Source organism: Trichosurus vulpecula, chromosome 2, assembly GCF_011100635.1.
Source record: "Trichosurus vulpecula isolate mTriVul1 chromosome 2, mTriVul1.pri, whole genome shotgun sequence".
Taxonomy (NCBI): Eukaryota; Metazoa; Chordata; class Mammalia; order Diprotodontia; family Phalangeridae; genus Trichosurus; species Trichosurus vulpecula.
In genome coordinates, this window is record NC_050574.1 from 353,439,984 (window position 1) to 353,466,751 (window position 26,768).

General features: G+C 37.5%; 1 protein-coding gene across 4 annotated transcripts in view; it reads left to right on the forward strand.

Moving 5' to 3' along the window:
- The window catches only part of CD47 (CD47 molecule), a 73,991-nt gene that overhangs the window by 24,965 nt on the left and 22,258 nt on the right, over nucleotides 1-26,768 (forward strand). For all 4 annotated transcript variants that reach the window (XM_036746063.1, XM_036746064.1, XM_036746065.1 and 1 more), the window contains exon 3: nucleotides 10,840-10,929. In XM_036746063.1, the coding sequence (XP_036601958.1) occupies nucleotides 10,840-10,929 (90 nt within the window). The remainder of the gene's footprint in view (nucleotides 1-10,839; nucleotides 10,930-26,768) is intronic.

The following is a 26,768-nucleotide window of genomic DNA, read 5'->3' on the forward strand; positions in this document are numbered from 1 at the left end:
GCTCCAGTGGAATTTTCACCCAGGGTTAATGGCCCCAGAATAGGCAGAGTTGGATGGCATCACTTCTTAAACTTTAGGGGCAGCCAAACCCCTCTGGCTACTGGATACTTCCTTCTGTACCTGAAAGAATTGGTTCCTGTATAATGCCTCAAATATTTAATAAGAATTTGGTTGCTCATGATTTAATATTGAACATTGTACCTTATGTTCTTGTTCTACTATCAAATAATTATTATCAAAAAATAAGTGCTGTGGTAACCTCGTGCTCAAGATTTGTTCGTCTGTGTGCTAAGCAGTGTTCGTTAGGTATAGTTGTAAGTTGTTAATAAACCGTGCTTGCTCATATTTGGCTATCTTATCCACAGGAATATCATGAGAGATTTTGTCAAGGACTCCGCTGTACCCAAAGTGAACAGTGTCTGTGGCATTGCCCTGATAGACCAGCAGCTGGTCTGTGATTCCACGCATCAGCCTGGGAATTGGATCTAGCAGTGCAGATCTCAACTCCCATCTGGTTTAATAGACCATAGATGATTGACCTGGGGCTAAAGGAACTGCAGGGGTCATCTTAATCCAGCCTTCTCACTTTTTAGATCAGAGAATTGAGTCCCTGGTTGGTAAAAAGGCTTGTTCAGCATTAGACAGGTAATAAGCGTCATAGGCAGGATTTGAACCCGCATTCTCAGATTTCAGGGCCATTGCTCTTTTCATAGTACCACCTGTCACCCCCAAATAGACATACAGAAATTAAAGTTACTCAGCCAATGCCAAGGGCTGGAGTGGAACACATTCTTACTGGCTTCAAGTCCTGTGCTCAGTCTACAATGGCTTGTTGTCCTTACCAAAACAAAACTATGGCACTGTATGGATTCTTTTTGTTTTGTTCTACCAAAGTATTTCTAGCCCTAGTTCAAAGTCTAAGTACAACTTTCACTGCCCCTTCATAAGGTAGCAAAGTAGCACAGTGGGCAAGAGTGTTGAAGTTGGAGTCAGAAAGATGAGTTCAGATCTTACCTCAAACATTCGCTTTGTAACCCTAGACAAGTCACTTGACCTCCCTCAACCTTGGTTTCCTCATCTGCAAAATGGGAATAATAAAACACCTCTTACAGGTGTTTTGAGGATCAAATTAGATAACACACGTAAAGCACTGCAGATCTTGGGGTGCTATATAGACCATGATGTTGACATTAGTAACTGTTGTGTCAGTTGTATTAATGTAGTAGCATTAAACACTTTTTAAAGTTTAGGAAAGAACTTTAAAAAAAAAAGGACTGTCTAAATTTAAAACATTCACTAATTAAAAATTCACTAGCTATAGAATTTTTTAATAATACATTTAACTTAATGTTAAAAATATATAACTATTCAACTTTGGGTTGGTTTTTAGCATTTTATTACTTTAGCATGTACTTTATAAATAAGCTTTTATGTTTCTCGCACAAAATTTTCCAGGGGGAGTGTGGAATAAATTTCCTTTTAAGTGGCCATTACATGGTCAAACTTAAAGATTTTTAAAAGACGAAAAGATAACTGTTTAGTGCATTTCACAGTTTATCACTATACTTGATTCATTGTAGATATCCGAGCATACTTTGGTAGATTGTAAAGAGAGGCAGTGCAGTTAAGAGAAATGAACATTGGACTAGGAACCATGAGACCTGGCTTCTAGTTTTAGCTTTTCCACTAATTGGCTATGTGACCTTGTGCAAAGTATTTCATGCCTCAGGACCTCCATTTTCTCATCTTTACGGTTGAAAACCAGGGGTTTAGATTACATTGTCTCTAAGGTCTCTTCTAGTTCTGAAACTCTGAGGCTCTAATTAAAGAATGAGACTGAATTAATCTCTGATTGAAGACTATCTCCTAATTATCATCATCACAGTTAGTTACATCTTGCCCTTATCTGTACACAAATACACACGTACAGGCAGTAGCCATTTTTCTGCTTTGCTCATTTGACACTGAGTAATAGAGATGTTTCCTTTATTGCTTGCCTCATTTCCTGGTTCATTTTCTAGTTTCCAATGATATTCAAATTCAGACCAGTCATAGTGCTTGCACAGGCTGGTTTTTGCCCTACTGCTTTGAGATGTTTTGAGGAACTCTGTGTGTGTGTGTGTGTGTGTGTGTCTGTGTGTCTGTGTGTCTGTGTGTGTCTGTGTCTGTCTGAAAAATGAGCTGGAGAGGGAAATAGCAAACCACTCCAGTATCTTTGCCAAAAAAAAACCCCAAAAGGAGTCACTAAGAATCACACAACTGAACAGTGTATGTATCATTGTGGATAAGTTATAGACATATACACATATACATTGTGTATGTGTGTGTAAAACATACACCCTCTCCAGTCTTTCCTACATCTTTGGGAAACCTCCCACCTTGCCCCCTTTCCCGCCACAGGCAGCTGCCTATCACCTGGGACAGCTCTACTCAGAGGATGAATTGTTAGGGACAATGATTAAATGCTTACAAGTCATTCTTCAGTGATGAATTTACTTTCCACCTTGTCAGATCCTCCCCTTCCCAGTGATTCTGAACCCCCTAGTTGCCATTGTTCAAAATCTGTTCTTCATCCTTCACTTCTTCTTTCCTTATTCCTATCCCCTGTGGACCATGCCCCTCCCCTCAGTAATGTCCCCATTCTCAAGTTACCATTCTCACTGTGCTCCCTAGAATGCCTGCTCACCAACTAGCTTTCATCTTAAACCTTTTCCTTTCTTGCTCCCTCCTTCATACTCACTGAGGCCTGGCTCCGTTCTGATGACAGCTTCTCTGGCACTGGAAATACTAATACCCTTCAACTCACTGGTACTGGTAGGTAAGTACTACCCACTGCAATTTCCAGGCATTCCTTCAACCACCATCACTCAGTAATCTCTATTCCTTTGGTGGTCATTCAAGTCAATATTTATCACCCACATAACGATCCTGGTAGTGGTTATTTGTAGACCTCTAAGACACTCCCCTTCTTTCCTCAATGAGTTTAGTGCCCTTAAAAAACTCTTTAAAAAAATGAGTTCAGTGCCTGGCTCATAATTATTCTCACCTCCAACTCTCTCCCTGATACTAAGGGACCAGAACATAAGTAATGGTACTCCCTCAAATACCCTAACTTCCTAATTTCCTATGTCTTATTCTTTCACCCCGCTATGACGACACACTGAGATGGTTATACCTGTGATCTTACCATCATTGCCCATAAATGTCCCACTTCCACGTTCATGAACTCTGAAATGCCATTATTTGATAATAATTTGTTGTCATTCCACCCCTCCCTCTGCCTGATAACTCCAAACCCAGTTCATCTTCACCAGGACCTCCAATCACTCCAGCCATGAATTTTTTATGGGTCGTTACACCTGCACTGTCTACGCTCTCCTCCTTTTCCCATCTTTGCTGCTTGGTGAAACCAGTTCAGTTCTGTACTGCCCTCTTTTCTCATGTCCCTTGGTTTTATATCCTACTAAAGATCTTCCCTTGCCAAACCTCAGCCTTGGATTATTGCCACAATGCCTTTGCTTTTACTTACATGGTATTGAAACTGAAGAAAACTGCAAAACCATGCTGACTAGGTTCACTGTGAACTTTTGTTACATAATCTGAACTGGACCCTCATTGAAGCAAGGCAGTCCTTTTAAACTTTCTTAATTATTTATATCCCACTCACCATAGTGGCTTTTCCAGATCTTTTTATCCTTCCTTAACTTTCCCATTGCTCTCCATCTCCCCATGCTCTCAACTGAGAACCTTGCTTCATATTTCACTGAAAAGATTAAGGCCATTTGCTGAGTGCTCCCTCTTCTCCTTCTTCCTCATGTCATATCACTCAGATGCTTTCTGCCACTCTCTCCTTCTTTACTCCTGTCTCCCATGAAAAGGTTTCCCTTCTCCTTACTAAAGCAGCCCATTCTACAAGCACAAATGATTCCTTCCATCCCATCTTCTCCATCAGATTGAACCATCTATCATCCCTACTCCCACTAATCTTTAGTCTTTCCCTGTCTACTGGGCACTTCACTACTAACTATAAACATGGCCATGTTTCCCCCATCCTCTCCCCACTAGCTATTGTCCCATGTCTCTCCTCCCATTTGTGGCCAAACTCCTTGAGAAGTCTATCTGTAATTGGTGCCTTCATGTCCTGTCTTCTCATTCACTTCTTAACTTTCTACAGTCTGGATTCCAGTCTGGCTTATTTAACTGAAACTACTCTTTCCAAAGTCACCAATAGTCACTTAATTGCTAAATATAATGGCCTTTTCTCCATCCTTATCCTTCTTGACCCCTATGCATCCTGTGACACTGTCACTACCCTTCTTCTAAGTTGTTGTGACACTGTTTCCTCCTGATCTTCATCCTGCCTCTCTGGCTTGATCTTTTCGTTTCCTTTGCTGAATTGCCATCTAGGTTATGCTCACTAACCATGGGTATCACCAGAGCTCTGTCTTGGATCTTTTTCCCCTCTGTGATACCGTGCTTGATGATTTCATCAGCCTTCACAGATTCAGTTCTCTCTGAAGATGATTCTCAGATCTGTTTATCCAGCCCAGAATCTTGACCTCCAATCTCGCATGTCCAACTAGTGGCCTGTTAGACATCTCCAGTTGGATGTCTTTTAGATATCTTAAACTCAACATAACCAAAACTATACTTATTTTCTTTCCCCCTCAAATTCTTCCCCTCTTCTTACTTCCCTGTTTTTGTGGAGGGCACCACCACCTTCCCATCACCAGGTTCACAAGCTAAGTGTCAACCTCAACTTTTTTCTCCCTTACCTCACCCCCTACCATATCCAATCAATAGTGGAGTCCTGTTGTCGATCCTACCTTCATAACATCTCTCACACATACCCCCTTCTCTCCTTTGACTCTGATACCACCCTGGGCTAAGCCCTTATCACCTCGTGTTTGGACTGTTAGAATTGCCTCCTGGTTGATTTCCCAGAACCAGACATTTCAACCCTCTCCAGTCTGTTGTCCAGTCAGCTGTCAAAATGATCTTCTTTAAGCATCTCTCCCCACTTAGTCAATAACGTTGAGTAGCTCCCTATTACCTCTAGGATAAAATACAAAATCTCCTATTAGCCTTTCATAACCTGGTCCTGCTTAAAAGCCTTACTTCCCCATAAATACCATCTGATCCAGTGAAGTCAGCCTCTTTGTTTTTCCTTGCGCACTGTATTCTGTCTTTAAGCATTTTCACATGTCCACATGCCTAGAACTATCTTCTTCCTCATCTCCACTTCAAGACTCAGCTAAAGGCCCTTCTGCATGAAGACTTTTTCCGGCCTCCTTAGTGCTTCCTCTCTGAGAATATCTTTAATTTATAGTTTATAGCTTGTTTGTATGTAATTGTTTGAATGTAGTCTCTACCATTAGACTGTAAGCTTCTTGAGAGCAAGGACTATTCCCCCCGCCCTGCCTTCTTTATATCCCCAGAGCTTAACACAATGCCTAGTGCATATTTGGCACTTAACAATCTTACCCATTGACTAATTATGGACAGGATAACCAAAGAAGAGAGGGCTTCTAAACTGCGGTAGACTTCCCCAGCTCTTTACCTATTTACTTTGCAAATGGATCTTTCAGGTTTATAGGCATTTTTCTTTCCATACCCATTGAGACCCTGACCCTAATTCAGAATTCTTGACTCCCTGACCTTTCCCTCCTATTTGCCAGGGTCTAATCCTTAACCTCTTTGGTCCTGTATCTTATCCCATCAAGATACAAAAATTTAAAATTATCATTATTAATATTTCATTACTTACAATCTTTTCAAGAATAATAGTTTGGGACAAGGCTTTATTATTTCCCTTACTAGCTCAGTTTTGTCTATCAGTCAATAAAATATATTGCTAAATATTAGAGCTTAATAAATTTCTTTAATTCATAATTTAGCACCCTGGAATAGTTGATATTTCTGTTACATGTAATAATCAAGGCATAAGGCTTTTAAAAATTAGAAGACAAGTATAAATAGAAGCATAATTCCTAGATTTCTTTTTTTTTAATTTAATTTAAATTTATTTATTTAACATATTTAGTTTTCAGCATTGATTTTCACAAGAGTTTGAATTACAAATTTTCTCCCCATTTCTACCCTTCCCCCCACTCCAAGATGTCATATATTCTGGTTGCCCTGTTCCCCAGTCAGCCCTCCCCTCTATTATCCCACTTCCCTCCCATCCTCTTTTCCCTTCCTTTCTTGTAGGGCAAGATAAATTTCTATGCCCCATTGCCTGTGTATCTTATTTTCTAGTTGCATGCAAAAAACTTTTTTTTTTGTTTTTGAACATCCGTTTTTAAAACTTTGAGTTCCAAATTCTCTCCCCTCTTCCCTTCTCACCCACCCTCCCTAAGAAGTCAAGCAATTCAACATAGGCCACATGTGTAACATTATGTATAACCCTTCCACAATACTCATGTTGTGAAAGACTAACTATATTTTGCTCCTTCCCAACCCATCCCCCTTTATTGAATTTTCTCCCTTGACCCTGTCCCCTTTCGAAAGTGTTTGTTTTGGATTACCTCCACCCCTATCTGCCCTCCCCTCCATCATCCCCCCCACCTTTTTTATCTTCCTCCCTCTTCTTTCCTGTGGGGTAAGATACCCAATTGGGTATGTATGGTATTCCCTCCTCAGGCCAAATCTGATGAGAGCAAGGTTCACTCATTCCCCACTCACCTGCCCTCTCCCCTCCTCCCACAGAACTGCTTTCTCTTGCCACCTTTATGTGAGATAATCCACCCCATTCTATCTCTCCCTATCTCCCTTTCTTGGTATGTTCCTCTCTCATCCCTTAATTTGATTTTATTTCTTCTAGATATCTTCCCTTCATCTTCAACTCACCCTGTGTCTGCTCTCTCTCTCTCTCTCTTTTATATACATATATATATATACACACACACACATATACACACACATACACACAGATATATACATACATACACATTCACTTATATATATACATAAACATATATATATGCATATTCCCTTCAGCTACCCTAATACTGAGGTCTCATGAATCATACATACATACATCATCTTTCCATGTAGGAATGTAAACAAAACAGATCAACTTTAGTAAGTCCCTTGCAATTTCTTTTTCTTGTTCTTTTTCTTGATTACCTTTTCATGCTTCCCTTGATTCTTGTGTTTGAAAGTCAAATTTTCTATTCAGTTCTGGTCTTTTCACTGAGAAAGCTTGAAAGTCCTCTATTTTATTGAAAATCCATATTTTGCCTTGGAGCATGATACTCAGTTTTGCTGGGTAGGTGATTCTAGGTTTTAATCCTAGCTCCATTGACCTCCAGAATATCGTATTCCAAGCCCTTCTATCTCTTAATGTAGAAGCTGCCAGATCTTGGGTTATTCTGATTGGGTTTCCACAATACTCAAATTGCTTCTTTCTGGCTGCTTGCAGTATTTTCTCCTTCATCTGGGAGCTCTGGAATTTGGCAACAATATTCCTGGGAGATTTCTTTTTGGGATCTATTTGAGGAGGCGATCGATGGATTCTTTCAATTTCTATTTTGCCCTGTGTCTCTAGAATATCAAGGCAGTTCTCCTTGATAATTTCTTGAAAGATGATATCTATGGTCTTTTTTTGATCATGTCTTTCAGGTAGTCCAATAATTTTTAAATTATCTCTCCTGGATCTATTTTCCAGGTCAGTGTTTTTTCTAATGAGATATTTCACATTGTCTTCCATTTTTTCATTCCTTTGGTTCTGTTTTATAATATCTTGATTTCTCATCAAGTTACTAGCTTCTACTTGCTCCAATCTAATTTTTAAAGTAGTATTTTCTTCAGTGGTCTTTTGGACCTCCTTTTCCATTTGGCTAATTCTGCCTTTCAAGGCATTCTTCTCCTCATTGGCTTTTTGGACTCTTTGGCCATTTGAGTTAGTCTATTTTTTAAGGTGTTGTTTTCTTCAGTGTATTTTTCAGTATTTTTTTGGGTCTCCTTTAGCAAGTCATTGACTTGTTTTTCATGGTTTTCTCGCATCCTCCTCATTTCTCTTCCCAATTTTTCCTCTACTTCTCTAACTTGCTTTTCCAACTCCTTTTTGAGCTCTTCCATGGCCTGGGACCAGTTCATTTTTTTCTTGGAGGTTTCTGTTGTAGGCTCTTTGACTTTGTTAACTTCTGTCTGTATGTTTTGGCCTTCTTTGTCACCAAAGAAAGAATGCAAAGTCTGTGACTGAATCTGGGCACGTTTTCACTGCCTGACCACATTCCCAACGAACTAACTTGACCCTTGAGTTTTTCAGTGGGGTATGACTGCTTGTAGACTAAAGAGTTCTATGTTCCACGTTTGGGGGGGAGGTGCCAGCTCTGTCACACCAGCGCTACTCTTTCCCCAAGAACCCCCAACCCGGAGTGGGCTTAGATCTTCAGCAGGCTGTGCACTCCTGCTCTGATCCACCACTTAATTCCTCCTACCAGGTGGGCCTGGGGCAGAAGCAGCAGCAGCTGTAGCTGCCCCACCTCCGCTGCCCCCGGGGCTGGAAGCCGAACTGCGAACTCCTTCTACTCCTGCAGCTTTTCCCACTAACCTTCTCCGCTGTCTTTGGTGTTTGTGGGTTGAGAAGTCTGGTAACTGCCGCAGCTCACTGATTCAGGGTGCTAGGGCCCCCTCCGTCCGGCTCCTGGTCTGGTTGGTCCATGCGCTCAGGCTGGGCTCTGCTCCACTCCATTCCCAGCTCCCAGCTCCGTGTGGGATAGACCTCACCCAGAGACCATCCAGGTTGTCCTGGGCTGGAGCCCTGCTTCCCTCTGCTGTTTTGTGGGTTCTGCCGTTCTAGAATTGGTTCATAGCCATTTTTTTGTAGGTTTTTGGAGGAACTCGGCAGGGAGCTCATGCTGGTCTCCGCTTTCCAGCCGCCATCTTGGCTCTGCCCCCCCTCCTAGATTTCTTATTATTCTTTCCTGGTAGGACTTTAACTAGGTAAAAAATGTGCAGCTTTCACCTCAGTTATATAAAATGGAATAATGGAGAAAGTCAAGGCATTAAACAGTTCTGGTAACTTAGAACATCTTTCTTAGTGTACAGATATTCAGCATAAGGTCAGACAATTTTGCAACATTTTCTTTTTAGTCATTAAACTGTTATTGGACTGTACTAATGACCAACATTACAAACACTTATTGAGCACCTTCTGAGGTTAAGAACGATATTGGTAGGCACTCTTAAAAAAAAAAGTAACCAAGCACTTTCCAAGTTGAAATTTCTAATGGTAGCATATTTACTATTTAGTGATTAACATGAACGTTTCACTGGTTTTAAATTTTGTAACCTTAATGTTAAAAGATAAGGTTTATCATGTTGTTTAAAAGCTGTAAGATTATTTAACTTTCCACTTGTAGGTTTGGAATTTTTACCGGCTCATGTTAATAATGGAGGACAATGAGGTGGGAGAGGAAGCAGAGTGAGTTTCAGTGAGGTATTAATGATTTCTAGGGGTGGTTGTTGCAAAGTACCAAGTGCTTCCAAGTGGAAATTCTAGAGTTTGGGAGAACGTTATAGATGGTGTTGGTAGCATGGATGTGGAATAGGAAGAGATCACTAAGACCTAGTGTGAGTTCATTATTGGACAGCTAAATTAGGGGAGAAAGTATAATTGGAGTTCAGCAAGATATCTGACAGTACCTTCTCAGACTCTTACTAGCTGTTTGACCGTAGGCAAGACACAATCTCTCTCAGCCTCAGTGTCCACATGTATAAAATGGGGATGATAGCACTCACCTCTGTAGTCTCTTGTGAGGCTCAAATGAGATAACACATAACATTACAGTAAAACCTTAACACATTTGTAAATGTCAGTTTTTGTTGTGGTTATTATTATTATTATGCTGTACTGCTAGAGGAATAATTTTATAATAGGTAGATTTAATGAAGTATAGAGTTTACCAGACGCCATTCAAGTTAATTTTCAATGTCTTAAAAAATTCTATACAAGTTATTTCTAATGTGCTGAAATACTTCTCTATTTATATTTTTGATTTGTGCTTCATTTAGAAAGATGTAAGAAAATATTCATTCATATACCTAATGTACTTCATTTCGACTTTGGTGTTCCTGCTCCCTCTATATACTTTAACTGTAGAAAATCTCTTTATCCATATTCCTAGCATCATTTTGCAGTAGAGTAATCTATTCCTAGCATGGAGTGAGTTGCAGGCAGGAATTATGCTTAGTGGAAGGAGAGGAAACTGTCTTGTTCTTTAGTTCTTCCCAAGTCAGATTTTTACAGTGTAGTTTAATTTCTTTGTGACTTCCTGCAACATTAGCCATATCTGTATGGCTCTGTAAAAACAAATATGGAAACATTTTTATAAATAAAATACATAAAAGCAAAGATAAAAACAATTCATAGTCAAGTATAGATGCTCTTCTTGTCTGGCATTGTGAATAATCTATTTATTCCTCTTCATTAATGCAAATGATTGAGAGCTAATAATTCTTCAAGCAAAAGTTATAGAAAGTATACTGAAATATGTTTTTAGAAATTAAGACATTTTCATAAGATCATAGAATGTTTGAGCTTTGAGAGAATTTATAGATCATCTTATAGATAAGAAAACAGATTAGATGCTGAGGTCCTTTTAACTCTAAAGCTACAATCCTGTGAAACTAAATAATTTATTTACTCAAGTTACGTAACTAATTGTAAATGAACTGTACCACAATTTTCTATGCTTACAAGTTTTGCATATTAACATTAAGGATCTTCAGTCATTTCTCCTTTACCACACTAAAATTTGATTGTATAAAATTAATTGAAAGTACTTAAATTGAGTATGAGACTTAACATATGTTTCTCTTTTTTCTTCAAAGTTTCATGGTTTTATCCAAAAGAAAACATTCTCATCGTTATCTTCCCGATTTTGGCTATACTGCTTTCCTGGGGTCAATTTGGTATTGTGAGTAAGTACCCAAATAAATCAATACTTTTTTATTTATGTACATTTTAGTAGTAAAATTGCTTAGTTCTTTCGAGACAGTGGTAGAGAAATATCTGATGAAATCATTTTTCTAATGATATGTGGTTCTGAAACAGTGCCATATGATAAAAAAAAAATGTGTTTTGCAATCATATATGTCATGTTTGTGCTTTACTTAATCTTTCCAATAGGACACTACCTTCCTTAGCTCACTTTCAGGTTCCAAGGGTGAGGGTCAGTATTTTCCTCCATCTTTTTAAGGATAGAGACAACACCATGAGTTTAAATGGTAGGTCCTTTGAAAACCTGGTTCAAGTCCTGATTCTGACATACTTGCAAGCCATATAATAAAAGTCATTTAATCTCTGTGAGCATCAGGCAACACTCTAAAGACTGTTATTTATAGATGAGGTTTAGTATGTATTAGTGAAAGCAGTTTCCCCATGGGAAGTTTCTGCGCTGACCAAATCAAAGGTCATTGATTAGTGACATATTGTTTCTGCTGTATCCCTAGCAGCCACAGGGAAAATGCTAATCATATGACCACTAATACTGAGCACTGACCTTCAGTTGCATCACATTTAGCATTGACTGTTGTCAGTCATTTCTACTGTGGGCAAAGTAGATATTCTCTATGTTAGTTTCCCTATATTTTTTTATTTTTGTCTTTATATCTCTAGCTTTCAGCTCGGAGCCTTGCACTTAGTGAAATACTAGAAATATTTGTTGAATATGTTGGAGTTTAGAGAAAATTTCTTTTTGCTTTCACAATTATTTTTTAAGATAATCTATGAATTCAAGTAGTGATAGAAATGAGAATTTCCAAAATTGTAGTAGTAACAAATCTTTTATGCAGACATGTCTGGAAGTATTGATAGGGTCAATTTAAAAAATATGTGCTATTATATTTGCACATATTAGATATTGAGTTGTCACTCATTGAGATGAATAAAGATTTCAGATCTTTGGTATCTTTGCCTCCTTCAGATACCTTGTGAAATGATTCCTCAGTGCTCTCACATTTGTATCATCTCTGGTACTGATCTCTACTGTGTATGGCTATTCTAATCCATCTGCTTCCCCCCCTCCCCCAAGCAAAAAACAAAAAAGAATCAGGCAGCTCCATCTTCTTTCTGAAGTTAGTTATTTTCCTGTTTATCCAAAACCGTGATCCTTTCCATACTCTGACCTTCCTGTTTTCTGCAGTATGACTTTTTAAAAATCACTTCCTGTTATCTTTAGTTTTTTTCAGGGCTCGTGGTTCTCAGCTCCTGGTAAACATCCTGACACTTCTTGCCAGGCTTTTGCATTGTTTCTCAGTACCTGCTCTTAGTTCTAGCCCCTGCTTATGTCTTTTTCATATGGTTAGTTGGTGATTTCCCTGGGCATTCCCTTTGTTCCTTCTCATCAGTCTCTTCCTGTCTTCAAAATTTCATTCTTTAGAGGTATTCATCCACTGTTGATGACTTCTCCTATGCAGTATCAGTCCATCTGAACCTACCTATCTTTTCAATTGAACCCTCTGAATTCCCCTTTCTCAAAGTCAAGGATGTATGTTAGATTGTAGCCAGTTTTCATCTGTATCCCTGAGTGCAAGATGGAGTAGTCATTTCCCCCCAGGTCAGCATCATTTTCACCACATCAGCCAGATGCTACCTGTTGGTGAGAGTCAGGTCCAGAATCTAATTTTCCCTTGTTGGTTCTTCTATCTTTTGAAGGATTAAATTATTATTAGGGCAACTCAGGAAATTACCAGGTGCTCAGCTTTTGGCAAAGAGAGAGCTCAAGCCTTTATCTTCAGTGTAGTACCCCAGGAATTTGTCTTTAGCTCCATGCAGGTCATTGTTTCATTTTATTTATTTCTTTGTTAACGATTTGGATAAAGGCACAGATGATATGTCTGTCAGCTTAACAGATGACACAGAGCTGGGACAGGGTATAAGATGATAGCATCCAAAAGGATATTGATAGGCTGAATCTATTAAGTGACATTCAGTGGGAATAAATAGGCAGTTTTACTTTGGGGTTCAAAAAAATCAACTTTATAAGTACAAGATGGAGGAGATATGCTTACATAGCATTTATTTGAAAAAGATCTGGGATTTTTAGTTCACTTTCAGCTCTGAGTCAGCAGTGAGATGTGGCAGCTAAAAAGGATAATGCAATTTTAGGCTGTATTAAGAGAGGACATAAAGTATCAAGTTTAGTTCTCGCTGCCATAGTTTAGGGAGAATTTTGGCATATTGGAGAGCATCCAGAAGAGAGCAACTGGGATGGTGAGGAACCTTGAGAGAGTTCATGTCACATAAGGATCGTTTGAAAGAGCCAGTGGTGTTTAGCCTAAAAAAGAGAAGACTAAAGAGAATGTGGCCAGTGGGTTCATATCCCACCTCTGAGGCTACTTGTCTGTACTGTACTAAAGGCAAATCACTTCACCTCTCTGGGCCTTGGATTTCTCATCTATAAGATATGGGGGTTTGACTAAATAGTCTCTGAAGTCCCTTTCAGCTCTAAATCCTTTGGCAAGAGTGGACAGAGTGCTAGACTTGCAGTACGAAGAACTGAGTTCAGATGTCACCTCTACAGGGTCATGTGGGACTCTGGGCAAGTCACAGCCTCTATCAGTTTTGATTTCCTCACTCTCTAAATGCTACATAAATTCTACTTATTACATCTATGATTCAGTGATAACCTTTCAAGTATGTGAAGGATTGTCAAACGGGAGAGTGATTAAATTTATTCTCTTTGGCTCCAGAGGTCAGAATCAGGAGCCATGAATTAGAAGATTTCAGAGGTACAAACTCATCCTCAGAGGTCAAATACGCCTCCTTGAGTTACGCTTTCTAGTTAGTCTTGCTGGTGCGCCATCCTTCCTGCATTCGTTTATAGCTCTCAGAGGTGATTGATTGGGGTTGGTTTGTTTGTTTTCTTAGATTTTGTTTTCTATTACTTCCAAGTGTCTTAACTGATAGTGTTCCTTCATTGTAGCACACTATCTAGTTTGGTAAGTGCTTACTATGTTCCCTTTGACTTTTGCACGTTAATTAGTCTGCTGTACTCCAAATCTGTTAGGGATAATGGCTCTAAAAATGGAATTTTTAGGCTTTGGACATAGAACCCTAGCAAAGGAGAACTGAGCAAAAGAAACACAGTTTTTCTTGAGGAGGAGTTAGTGGGAACTTCTGATCACTCTGTGGAATATTTGAAAATGATTTTTTTATATTAAAAAATAAGATTTTTAACAGTAATCAGAAAAGTTTAAGGTACATAATTATCCCTGGAAAGAGGATGGCCATAGATTACTTCTTGTAGGTCCAGGGACTGTGCCTAGACACAGGACCACAGAATTCCCAGTTCCTAGCAGAGAAAGAAAAGGAGGCAGTGTGATTATAACACCTAGCCTCCACTCCCGGTCAGAATATGGCCATTATAGAGAGGAAGGTCAGGCTTTAACTACTTTTTCATGATGACATGGAAGGGAAAAAAAGAAAGAAAATGTCGGTGTAGGACATGAGGTCTGTTTTCTTGCTGCCTAACAGAAAGGAATAAGAAGAAAGTCCATTAGAAACTTGTGTCTTGAAGCTTTATGTCAAATCAGATCATATATTCCCAGTTGAGTTCCCATGGCTACTCTTCAACTCTGCTCCAAGGATGATATAACCTCCTATAGCAAGCTCAAAGAGGAAGAGATCACTTGTGAATATGAAACTTCTGACTTAGTTAATCCATAGAAATTTGCTTCCCTTAATCCTGTCTACATGACCATTTGGGGACCACAATTCTGAACCCGAGGGTATCCCACCTATTCATGATAGAAAGTTGTCTCCTTAGTATGTAGTCCATTGGGGAATTTTCTTTTATTAACTGAAGCCAGCCCCCTCCTCATTCAGATGACTAGAACATTTGAGCTGTCAAATATATTGCTAAGGAAGTTGGAGCTGAGGGGGTAACACTTTGCTGTTTAAGATTTAGTATGTAAGTGAAGATTCACAGCTTCGTATACAGCCCTTTGTATTCTCCTATAATATGGAAGTATTCATTGTAATTGATGGTTGTAAACTTCAGAATTATTTAAAATGAGGAAAAGATGATTTAGCACAGTGCTTTTTCTAATGTATTTTCCCATAGCCTAACGTCCTTGAATTTTTGCTTCTCAATTTGCTTTATGATTAGTCTAATGCCCAAATATAGCCTCTTTGGAATCCCTCAGCACTTCAGGGCTTTTAAAAATTGTTTGTTTTTCAGGGTTGATATGATAGTGTAAATTGTTCTCCTGGTTCTGCTCGCTTCACTTTGTACCATCACATGTAAATGTTATCAGGTTTTTCTGAAACTATCTCTTTTTCGTTTCCTATATAATAGTATTCATAAGAACATAGACAAATTCAGATTCTGTTAATTCTATGACATTCGTATGTCATATTTATTCAGTCACTCCCCAACTGTCAAGTTCTTTGACATGACGAAAAGAGATGATAACAAATATTTTTGTACACATAAGGCGTTTTCCTTTTCATTTTATTCTCCTTGGGTTATAATTCTAATAGAATTTTTTGTTCAACGGGTATGTACAGTTTAGTAACTTCTTGGGAATAGTTACAAATTGATTTCCAGAATGGTTAGACCAATTCATAACTCCACTAATAATGCATTAGTGGGCCAATAGACACATTCCTGCAGTCCTTCTAACATGTGTCATTTTCCATTTTTGTCAATTTTGCCAATATTGTGGGTATAAGATGGAACCTTAAAGTTGATTTGATTTGATTTTCTTTAATTATAAATGATTTGGAGCATTTTTCATATGGCTATAGATAGCTTGGATTTCTTTGATTGAAAAAGCTGCTTGTTCATGTCCTTTGAAAATTTATCAATTGGGGAATGGTCCTTATTCTTAGATGTTTGAATAAATTCTTTATATGTCTTGGAAATGAGACCTTTGTGAGAGACACTTGCTACAAATTTTCCCCTGTTTAACTATTTCCTTTTAATTTTAGTTACATTAGATTTTTTTGTGCACAGACTTTTTGGTTTTTTTGTAACCAAAATGGTTTGTTTTAGTCTTCTTGAGCCTCTCTATCTCCTTTGGTTATGAACTCTTCCCCTACCCATAGGTCTAAAAGGTAATTTATTACTTCCTCGTTTCTCTGATTTGTTTATGACTTTTTATGTATCGGCCATGTATTCAATTGGAGGCATGTGGTATGAAGTTGTGGTCTAGATTCCTTCTAAACTCTTGCACAGTTTTCTCCATAGTTTGTCAAATAGTGAATGCTTACTTAAGTAGCTGGATTGGGTTTGTCAAATGCTAGGCTATTGGGTTCATTTGCTTCAGTCTACCATATACTTAATCTGTTCCACTGACTGACTGCTATTTTTTAACCAGTGTCAAATTATTTTGATGATTACTGCTTTGAAGTTTACTGGTCCTTCTTCTTTCCCACTTTTTTCCCCTACCATTCACCTTGAGATTCTTTACCTTTTATTCTTGCAAATTTCCTTCTCTTTTCCTAGTTGTTATGTAATCCTTTGGTAGCTTGGTATGGCACTTACTAAATTAATTTAGATGGTTTTGTCATTTTTATTATTTTGATTTGGCCTACCCATGAGCAATTAGTGTTCTTCAATTATTTAAGTCTGTCTTTATTTCCTTAAATGGTATTTGTAGTTGTATTCATAGTCCTTGTGTTTATCTTGATAGGTAGACTTTTTTAAGTATTTTATGTTTTCTGTGGTTTTTTAAATGGAATTGCCTTTTCTATCTCTTATCAGTGATTTTGTTTGGATTATGTAACTTTGCTGAAGTAATTGGGTCAATTTTTAGTTGACTGAGATTTTCTAAATATACATGACATCTGCAAAAAGCGATAATTTGGTTTCTCTGTTTATGCTTATTACTTTAATTTCTTTTTCTTGTCTTAATGTTATCAACACTCTATCAAATAGTTTTGAAGGTGGACCTCCCTGCTTCACCCCTGATCATACCAAAAAAGTCTAGTTTACTGGCATTACATAATAATGCTGACTCTTGGTTTCAGATATATACTATTTACTTTGTCATGAAAGGGTCCACTTAGTCTTGTGTTTAATAGTTTTGTTTTTAGTGTATATATATATATTTTTTTTTTTGAAAGTTTTGTCTGTATCTGTTGATGTGATAGAATGATTTTTTTATGTTCTTGTCATTATATATGATCAGTTATGTTGATAATTTTCCTAATATTAAACCAACTCTGCATTCATAGCATAAGTTTAGTCTGGTTATATTACATAATCTTGGTGATATGTTATTGTAGCCTCATTGATAATATTTACAATGTTTGCCTCAATGTTCACTGGAGTTGTTGGTATATTGTTTTCTTTTTATGTTTTGACTCTCCCTGGTTTTGGTATTAAGACCATATTTGTGTCATAGAAGGAATTTGGCAGAGGCTCCCTTCTTTTGCTCTTTTTGAAAACAGTTTGTACAATATTGGAATTAATTGTTCTTTGAAAGTTTGGTAGAATTCACTTGTAATTCCATCTGGTCATGAAGTTTTTTAAACTCTTGGGAGGTCATTTATGACTTGTTCAGTTTCTTTTTCTGAGACTGGAGTATTTAAATTTGCTCTTGTTCTGCCAATCTTGGTATTTGTATTTTTATAAATACTTATCCATTTCATTTAAGTTTATTCTTTATAAAAGCAGAATACAAAAAAATAACCAATCAGAAAACAAGAATATTTCTTAACTATCTCTTCTCTCCCAGCTATCAGAAAGTAGGTCTAAAATCAGAAATCAATATCAGAAAATAAAAATAAAATAATATTTCTCCCTTAATTTTTGTCACTAAATTAAACTTCTCCTTCCTATGTTCCTAGAACTTTCTCTGTGTATTCATTAGTCATGGAAAGGATCTTTAAAGATCATCTAATCATCTAGATGTGTTTTGCCCTTGAACCCACCTTGCATTCTTTTGAAACAATGAATTATTTTAACTTCCTACTTTTTTAGAGCATGTACTGCAGTTCATAATTAGATTCTGAGCCTACTAAAATAGACTTTGAAGAAGTCATGTAAATATTGCTGTGGCTGCATAGTTCAGTTTAGAGAACCGTGTTAGGCCAAGGCCATAGGTTTGATCTCCTTGCTGACCACTTAGATTTGATTTACTTGATTTGATTCATCCCCTAGTTTACATTCCCAGACTTTGCCTGTTGTCTCCAAAACATTTAACAGTTGCAAGGAGGTGAGAGTGTATGGCTGGAGTAATGCAAATCAATCGCAACAACCAAGAGACTACTCCAAGGGCATGCCCTCCACATCATCATCATTGTAATTACTATTGCTAATCTCTTGTCTAACCTCAGCTTTGACCTATTTTTTTTCCTTGGCTAGGTCATTGTTTTCAATTGTCCAGTCATAAAATCATAAAACTGTACAGTTAGAAAGGAATTGGAGAAGAGTTGCTTAGTGTAACCCCCTCACTTTAGAGGTAAGAAAGCCAGGGCCTAGGGAAATGCAAGTGACTTACTCAGGGTCACTTAAAATGTTAGTGATAATGAAGGGTCTCTGGACTCCTAATTCTTTCTGCAATAGCGTATTGCTTTTATGGAATTAGGTCCCTTTTTTATTATTATTATTTTGGATGGAGGAAGGCAGGGCAGTTGGGGTTAAGTGACTTGCCCGAGGACACACAGCTAGGAATTGTGTCAAATGTCTGAGGCCGAATTTGAACTCAGGTCCTCCTGACTCCAGGGCTGGTGCTCTATTCACTGTGGTTAGCTATTTCTAATATCATAACTTATGTGGAAGAATCTTGGGTGCCTTGTTTGGACAGAACAAAACTTGGAGGGTTTTTTGTTCTGATTTTATGTTTGTGAGTGTGGGGTTTCCCCAGTACTATCACAATGTTTTGGTGGTTTTTTTGTGTTGTTGTTTTTTTTTTAATATACTGGTTATGTAGCATATAGTGGAAAGTTGTGGGTGAATGGTAACTGTTACTGTTTAAATAGCCCTGAGTAGGAAAACAGCCTAGCACAAGGAGGAAAAAAGGCTGTGATTGAAGTCAGAGGATCTAAATCCCATTCTTGATACTACCTCTGTGACCTGGGGCAAGTTACTAGACATTCCTGGGCTCTGTTTCCTCATCTATAAAATTAGGGAATTAAATTAGATGGCCAATGAGGTCTTTTCCACTTCTAGCTCTAATGCTATGATTGTGGGTCCAGGTGCTCTTTTGAATGAGCAGGTGGTGATTAAGACAATCACAAGTTCACCAGAACTTATCTGAGGCAAGGGTATTTTATTCTCCCACTTTGCCTTCCCAAGTCTCCTATGTATCACTTTCGTCCTCCTAAATCCAAATAAAATCATTGGTCTTTATTCTAGGAGTCAGTCTTTGTGTCTTCTTATCTCTCTCCTCCTCAGAATTATTCAGATATCTTTCATTGCTTCTCTTTTCCATTATTCTGGGATTTCTTAGTCAGATAAAAACCTGACCTCAGAGAAAACTTCCTAACCCAGCTGTACAACAGTGGAATGGGTTGCCTTGAGTAGTGCCGAGTTCTTCCTTTTTCAGTGTCTTAACAGCAGAGACTTTTTAAACAGTGTTCTAGTGGATATGTGTGTCTTGTATAGATTAGAGTGGACATCCGTTGAGGTCCCTTCCAACTCTCAAACTATGGATTCTGGAAATAAGGTATTCATGGAAGGGTTTTCTAGACCTCTTTCTCTTAATGAAGAAATTAGAAAAGTGTCTGCTCCCTCTTTGTGATTGACTTTAGTGACAAAAGGGTGAAATCCATAATTTGCTCATTTCATTCCTGTGCAGGCAGCTGCTGGATTTAATAGCTACCATTTATATACCTCTTTAAGGTTTGCAAAGTGCTTGTTCATCACCACAACCTTGTGAAGTAAGTGTTATTCTTTTCTCCAGTTTACAGATGAAGAAACAGGTTGAGAGAGTTGACTTGCCCAGAGTCACTTAGTATTAAATGTCTGAGACAGAATTAGAAATCAGTCCAACAAGGCAGCTGGGTGGTGCACTTCATAGAGTGTTGGACCTGGAGGCAGGAAGACCTGAGTTCAAATTCCCTCCCTTTTCCCTCTCACCTGGGCAAGCCATTTGGGAATGATGGGAATAATATCACTTTCCTCCCAAGGATTGTTGAGATAAAGTGAAGTAATATTTCATTTTACTAGTATCATTGCTATTTATTTCATTACAGTACAGTGCAAGTCAACCATGTTATACTCCCTCCTCAGTAAACTCCCAATACCTTTCTGTTAATTCTAGAGTCAAATCTAAAACTCTCTTTGGTCTTTAAAGCCCTTTGCAACCATGGTTCTTCTTCACCTCTTCCTCTTGACTCTCCTCCATGCTCTCAAAGTCCATCAACAGCAGCCTGCTTGTTCTTCCTCTCAAACAGCACTCCATCTTTCAACCCTGTTGCTGCATACGCTTTGTCCTATGTATCTGGAAAACTGCCCCCTTCATCTTTGCCTCTTACCTTCCCTTGGCTTCCTTCAATACTCTCAGTCTCTTTCCTAGATTCCCTTTTTCTCTGCCCCCAACCCCAAGTGTCTTCTCCTCTGTGATTTCCTTCCATTTACTCAATATATATTTTGTATATACATAATTATTTACATATTGTCTTTTCCATCAAAATGTCAGGGCCCATTCAGTGTGGCAGGGACAGTGTTTTTGCCTCTCTTTGTACTGACGGTAGTTAGCATAGTGACTAGTACATAGTAAATGCTTAACAAATGCCTGTTGGCTGTTTTTTGTCTTCTCAAATAAAACAGCACTGGAACAATACAAAATTTAAAATGAGCTATAGCTATTGTTTTCTAAAATTACTTACTTTAATATAATGATTTTTCTGTACTTTGACTCTGAAGTCATCTTTAAAAGCAGCACCTTTTAAAATTGAGAAATAGATTCTGCCATCAAGCAGCTGGAATATAGCACCAACAAATTAGGTAGTGTTTGGTGTGCTGGCCTAGCGTATTAAGCTCTGTATTTAAGTTCTAAGTTTTGCTTGGGTCCTAGATGTTTGGAGGTTACTTATATTTGTTACAGTTGCTACCTTTAGCTTCTAGACCACTTATCTAACACACGAAAAGATCACAGATAAAAAGGCCCTAGAGGTTATACTGTTAATCAAAACTACATTTTTCACACATTCTACACTGTCAGAATTTATGAACAGGCTAGCTAACAGGACACCACAAAATTGCCACAGAACATATTAAAAATACAGCAGTTTTGTGCAAGGTTGACCGAGGAAATTTTTGAGATGAACAGGCAAAAAAAAAAAATTGAACTTGTGTTGCAAAGATACTGATTGTTAGAGCATCAAGCAGATCGTGCTATTGTGTAAATGAGAGATTTTTGTTTAACTTGAGCAAGAATATAATAACTAGTCTAGAAGCAAAGATTTTATATTAGAAACATAGCTTTAACTATAGCTGTTGACCAACATATTGGATACTATTATATGGAGAATTATAGCCCATGGATTCCATTTTTGGAGGCAGCTAGATGGCACAGTGGTTAAAGCGCTGGGCCTGTAATCAGGAAAACCTGAGTTCAAATGCAGCCTTAGAAACTTCCTAGTTGTGTGACCTGCCAAATCACTTAACTTCTATATGTTTCAGTTTCCTAATCTGTAAAATGGGGATAAGGATAGTACCTGCCTTCACAGGGTTGTTGTGAAGATGAAACAAGGTAATATTTTAAAATATTTATAACCATGCTTGGCACATAGTAGGTGTTTAATAAATGTTTCATCTCCTCCCCTTCTTTCTCCTCACATTTTTTTCTTAGTCTGGAGAAACTGAATTTCAAATAAATTTAAATTTTTTTGTGGCTTTAAGAATTTCAAGCTTTGTGCTTGAAATAGTCTTGAGTTTTTCTTGAGTTTTTCCTTGTATAGTCTTTTATTCATTTAATTAAAGTCTGAAAAAGATTTTATGGCTCATTCATAGGTTAAGAGAAGCAGGGATAGGCTCTGATTTGTAGCTCTGCACAACCCTTTCAAACTATTTACATAATACACTCAGAAAATTGTTATTATTATTTTTTAAATTTATTTTTTGTATTTAGTTTGCCGCACTCAGTTCAACAAGTTTTTGAGTTCCAAATTCCTTCCTCCTTCTCCTCTCCCTCCTCCCCCAAGATGGCATGTAATCCCATATAAGTTCTACATATGCCTTCACATTAGACTTGTTTACACAATAGTCAAGTTGTAAAGAGGAATTATAACCAGTGGAATGAACCATGAGAAAGAAGACACAAAACCAAAAAAGAGAGAGCAAATAGTTCATTTCGATCTGCATTCAGACTCTGAAATTCTTTCTCTGGGTGTGAATAGCTTTTTCCCTCATGAGTCTTTTGTCGCTGTATTAGAACCTTGCATTGCTGAGAAGAGCCAAGTCTATCAAAGTTAGTCATCACAGATACCATGTGTCTGTAATCATGTATAATGTTCTCCTGGTTCTGCCCCCCTCACTCAGCATCAGTTCATATATGTCTCTTCAGGTTATTATGAAGTCTGCCTGCTCCTCATTTCAGAAAGAAAATTGTTATAGAAGTACGCTGTGTACTTGCCTTATACACAGAGAAGGTGCTATTTGCTTTGAGGTCCCTTCCACTTAGTTCCCCTTTCAGATGATGCTGGCAATCCTAGGAAAACAGGAATTGTAAGATTTCTTCTTTTGGTATCTTCCCTGGCAAAAAAACAAAAACCAAACCAGCGGGGAGTAACCACTCAAGTTCCAAGGGAATGTGGGCAGAAGACTATGAAAATTTTCCATGTTCAATTCAAGGAACATTTATTAAGTATGTTCTTTTTGCCAGATGCCACTAAGTAGTGGGAATATGAAGATGAAAACAATACCTACTTTCAAGAAGTTTGTTGTTGACCAGGGAGGATATAACATGCACATGCACAATTATGTTCCAAGACCAGAGTGTGATGGAGGCAAAGATAAAATCCAAAGTACTATAGAATGTTTTGAGCAGAGAAAGAACATTTCCTAAACCCCTTGGCCAACCCATCTTAATTCTGGTGCCTTCCCCCAATGTTTCCATTTTATCCTGTATGTGCTTTGTATACATTTGTTTGTATGTTTTCTCCCCATTAAATTGTAAGCTCTTTGAGGCCAAGGACCATCTTTTGCCTCTTTTTGTATGCCCAGCACTTAGTATAGTGCCTGGCCCAAAATAGGCACTTAAATGCTTATCAGTTGATTGAGTACAGTTCTTCAGAGCATTGAATAGTTTTCAGAATGTCAGCTGCAAACTTTTAAAGCTTCTATGACTAGTCATGGAAGAGATAGGACATAGGGACTGGACTTGTGATTTAATCAGTGTAGGGAATTCCTGATGAGCAATTTCCTTCCACTAATACTTTTTGCTACCTTTTCGAGTTGCTGGGAGGTTAAGGGGACTTGCCCAGGGTTCTATATCCTGTATGTGTCAGAAGAGGTAGGTACTTGAACCTGGTCTCTGTTCTTCCAAGGCCAGGCACCCTCTCTGAAATGTGGAGAGAGAACTGTTTTGCATGGCTATTTTATACCTTAAATAGTTTTTTCCAATGTTTTTTCCTATGTTTTTGTCATTTTTAATGGTAGTCATAATATAACATAAATATAAAATATTGTAGCATTAATTACCTGTTAATTACTGCCATATAGATTATCTGTTTACTGCTGGATTATTCACAGAAAGTTCTTCATCTTACAGTGCTGATTTTCCTTCTAACATTCAGCATGCTTCTAGGCTATCCCTTCACCACTGTCTCATAGCATGTGCTGAATGTCCTGTGCAAAACAATTTTTTTGGTGTGTGTGTGTGTATATGAGGAAGGGTATGTGGTCATCTGGATCTCCTGTGATTTCAGCAATGTAGGGACCTCTTCTCACTGGAAATTCCCGCTCCCTGATGGAGAGTTGCACATTGTCTGCATATATAGTCTAAGAGAGTTGCTTGGAGACGTAGAGAGGTTAAGTGAGTTTCCTGTCTGGCTGTCTGTTTATCTGTCTATCTATCTATCTATCTATCTATCTATCTATCTATCTTTTCAAAGAAGCAGCTTTTGTTTTTAGTCTGATCATTTCTATAATCTTTATTTTCTAAATTATCTATTTCTCTAATCTTAAATCACTTCTTTGATGCTTTATTTTGGATTTATTTGTTGGTGTTCTAAGTTTTGAAAGTGCACTCTAAGTTCAATAATCCTCTTTCCTATTTTGTTAATATATGTTCTTATGGATATAATTTATCCACTGAGGACTTCTTTAGCTTTATTCCAGAAATATTCATATATTGTTTTATCATTATATTGTTTTCTTTCACATAATTATTAATCATTTCTCTGATTGATTCTTTGACCCACTCACTTAAGATTTCATTATTAAGTCTCTATTTGGATCTGTGTCTCAGTTGCATTCCTTGAATGGATTACTGTTTTTATTGCATTATGTTCTGTAAATTGTGTGTCTACTACTTCTGCCTTTTAAAATTTATTTGCAATGGTTTTGTATCCTAATACATGGTTATGATTCACATGTGCGTATACGTGTGTGTGTGTGTGTAATTCTTTAGCAGTTCCATAAACTCTAGTTTCTTCAGCAGTTTATTCAAGTCTGTTTATTCAAATTCCCTTTTTTTAAAAAATCTTTTTAGAGTTGTCCAGATCTAGGAGAAGAATATTAAGTCTCCTAGTATTTTGCTGGTTTTTTTATAATTCAGTTAATTTTTTCTTTATAACTTTAGATAACTTTTGGAACATATAAGTTTATTGATATTGGTCATCTAGCATTCCTTTCAGTTTAATCTAATTTCCTAATTTTTATATTTTATGAATTTTTTATTTTGCTTTGTGTGATAGCATCATTGCCAGCTCCTGCTTTTTTTGGATTTGCTTGGTGCATAGTAAATTTTATTCTATCCTCTCCTTATTATATTGTGAATATTTTTGCACTGTAGGTATGCTTCTTATAAGCAGCACATTGTGGGGTCATGCTTTCTGATCCAGTTTGCCATGTTCACTTTATTTGATTGTTTAATCCATTTTATATTTTCTTCCATTTGTGTCTCTTATGTTATTTTTTCTGAATTAGAATTAAAAAAATATTCTTCCTGTTTTTAGATAACACTTTCTCCTTTCAGGTACTTTTGCTTAATCTATCTGATGCAACTCTCTTCCTTTAGGCTCTCTCCCTGTCATCCTCAAGCCCTACTTCCTTTTGTTTGTCACTCCTTTCCCTAGTTTTATAATTCTATTCATATTGATTCATTTTTCTTTCTTCTTTTTATCTGTTTTTCATTCTCTTTTTAAAAAATTTTCATTAAGTATTTAAATAAAATCTGCTCAGTCCTCTTCTCCCTTTCAACTTCTTTTGTTGGTTAGGATTTTTTTTAAAATATTGTACCTTTTCCTAAAAATAATTTGATTTTGTCATCCTCTTCATTAATTCTCTTCCCTTTCTATTCTTCACTTTTATTTTTTGATTCTGTCTTTATACATACTTATTCTTAGCTTCTCAAGTATCTATTTTGAGTTCCCTCTTCTAAATAGTTTCTGTGTTATTGCCTAGTAGATGTTTCCCCTTTCTTTAGTTGCGTTTCATTCTTAGAATTTTTCAGCTGTGCCTCAGTCTTTTAGAAGTATCAGTTCCTGTGAGAGAGAGAGTAAAAGTATTACGTCATGGTAGAAATTTAAATTTCCCTGTGTCCTTGATCATGCAGTTCATTTCTACCCCTTGTTATCTCTGTGGTGATTTTCTTTCTCGTATGACCTGTGGGTCCATACACTCTTAATCTTCTGGATTCAGGTGTTCCCCATGAGCTCTGATCTGATTCCCTTTTTCCCGAGGCAGGGTGTGGCATGGAGGCATAATACTCCCTCAGAGGTTGTGGTCTGTAAGCCCCCAATCCCTTCAGATTATAAGCATTTTAAGGCCTCTATCTTCCATTATATATTATCTTCCTGCCCCTTCCCCCCCAGCAGTGGGAAGCCCCTTTCCACCACTAAATTCGGATTTCTCCCTGTTTCGTTCCTTCCATTTGACACCTCCCCCATAGCCCTTCTTCACAGGAGTTCTTTTCCTTTGATTGTTTCTATTACCTCGATTAGTTTGGGAAATAGAGAGGAAAAACAACAATTGCTTCCACCAAAACGTGTTTTTTGAGGGTGTGCATGTAAAGTTTTCTCCACAGGCCTCATCCTCTACCACCATTGCTCCCATTTAAGTTCCAATTTCATCTTTATCCCCTTGTGTATTTTTCAAAAGAAATTTCTTAAAGGTCCCTCTGTTATTTTGTTATTGAAATTTGGGTTCAGTTGTCATTGGGTGTCTTTCTTTTTCTAGTCTTTCCCCCCTTCTTACAACGTTTCTGTAGAAGGTGTAACTTATTTTATTACTTGTACTTTTCCTAGTAGCTATATTTATTTACCTTTACTTATATTTGTGTTGTCTAGAGTATTTGTAAATTAAGTAATCTGCCAATTTCTGTCTTTGTTTAGGTAGGAATGCTTCAGACGCCTCTCTTATATTAAATAATTTTTTTTCACTGATGGTCGGGCTTAGGTTTCAGGGTATGTCATTTTGAGTTTCATCTTGAGCTCTTGATTTTTTGGGGAATATATTATCCCATATCCTCCTGTGATCATTTCTTCATGCAGAATGGCCTTGTGTTATTCAAGTTTCCTTTATTTTATATTTGAAGATCTTTCTCCAGAATTTCTTGTTTTTCATTGGAATTGTTAAATTTAACCACTTTGGGTCTTGGGGTTTGCAACATAGGGTTTTGGTTTTGGTTTTTCGCCTAGA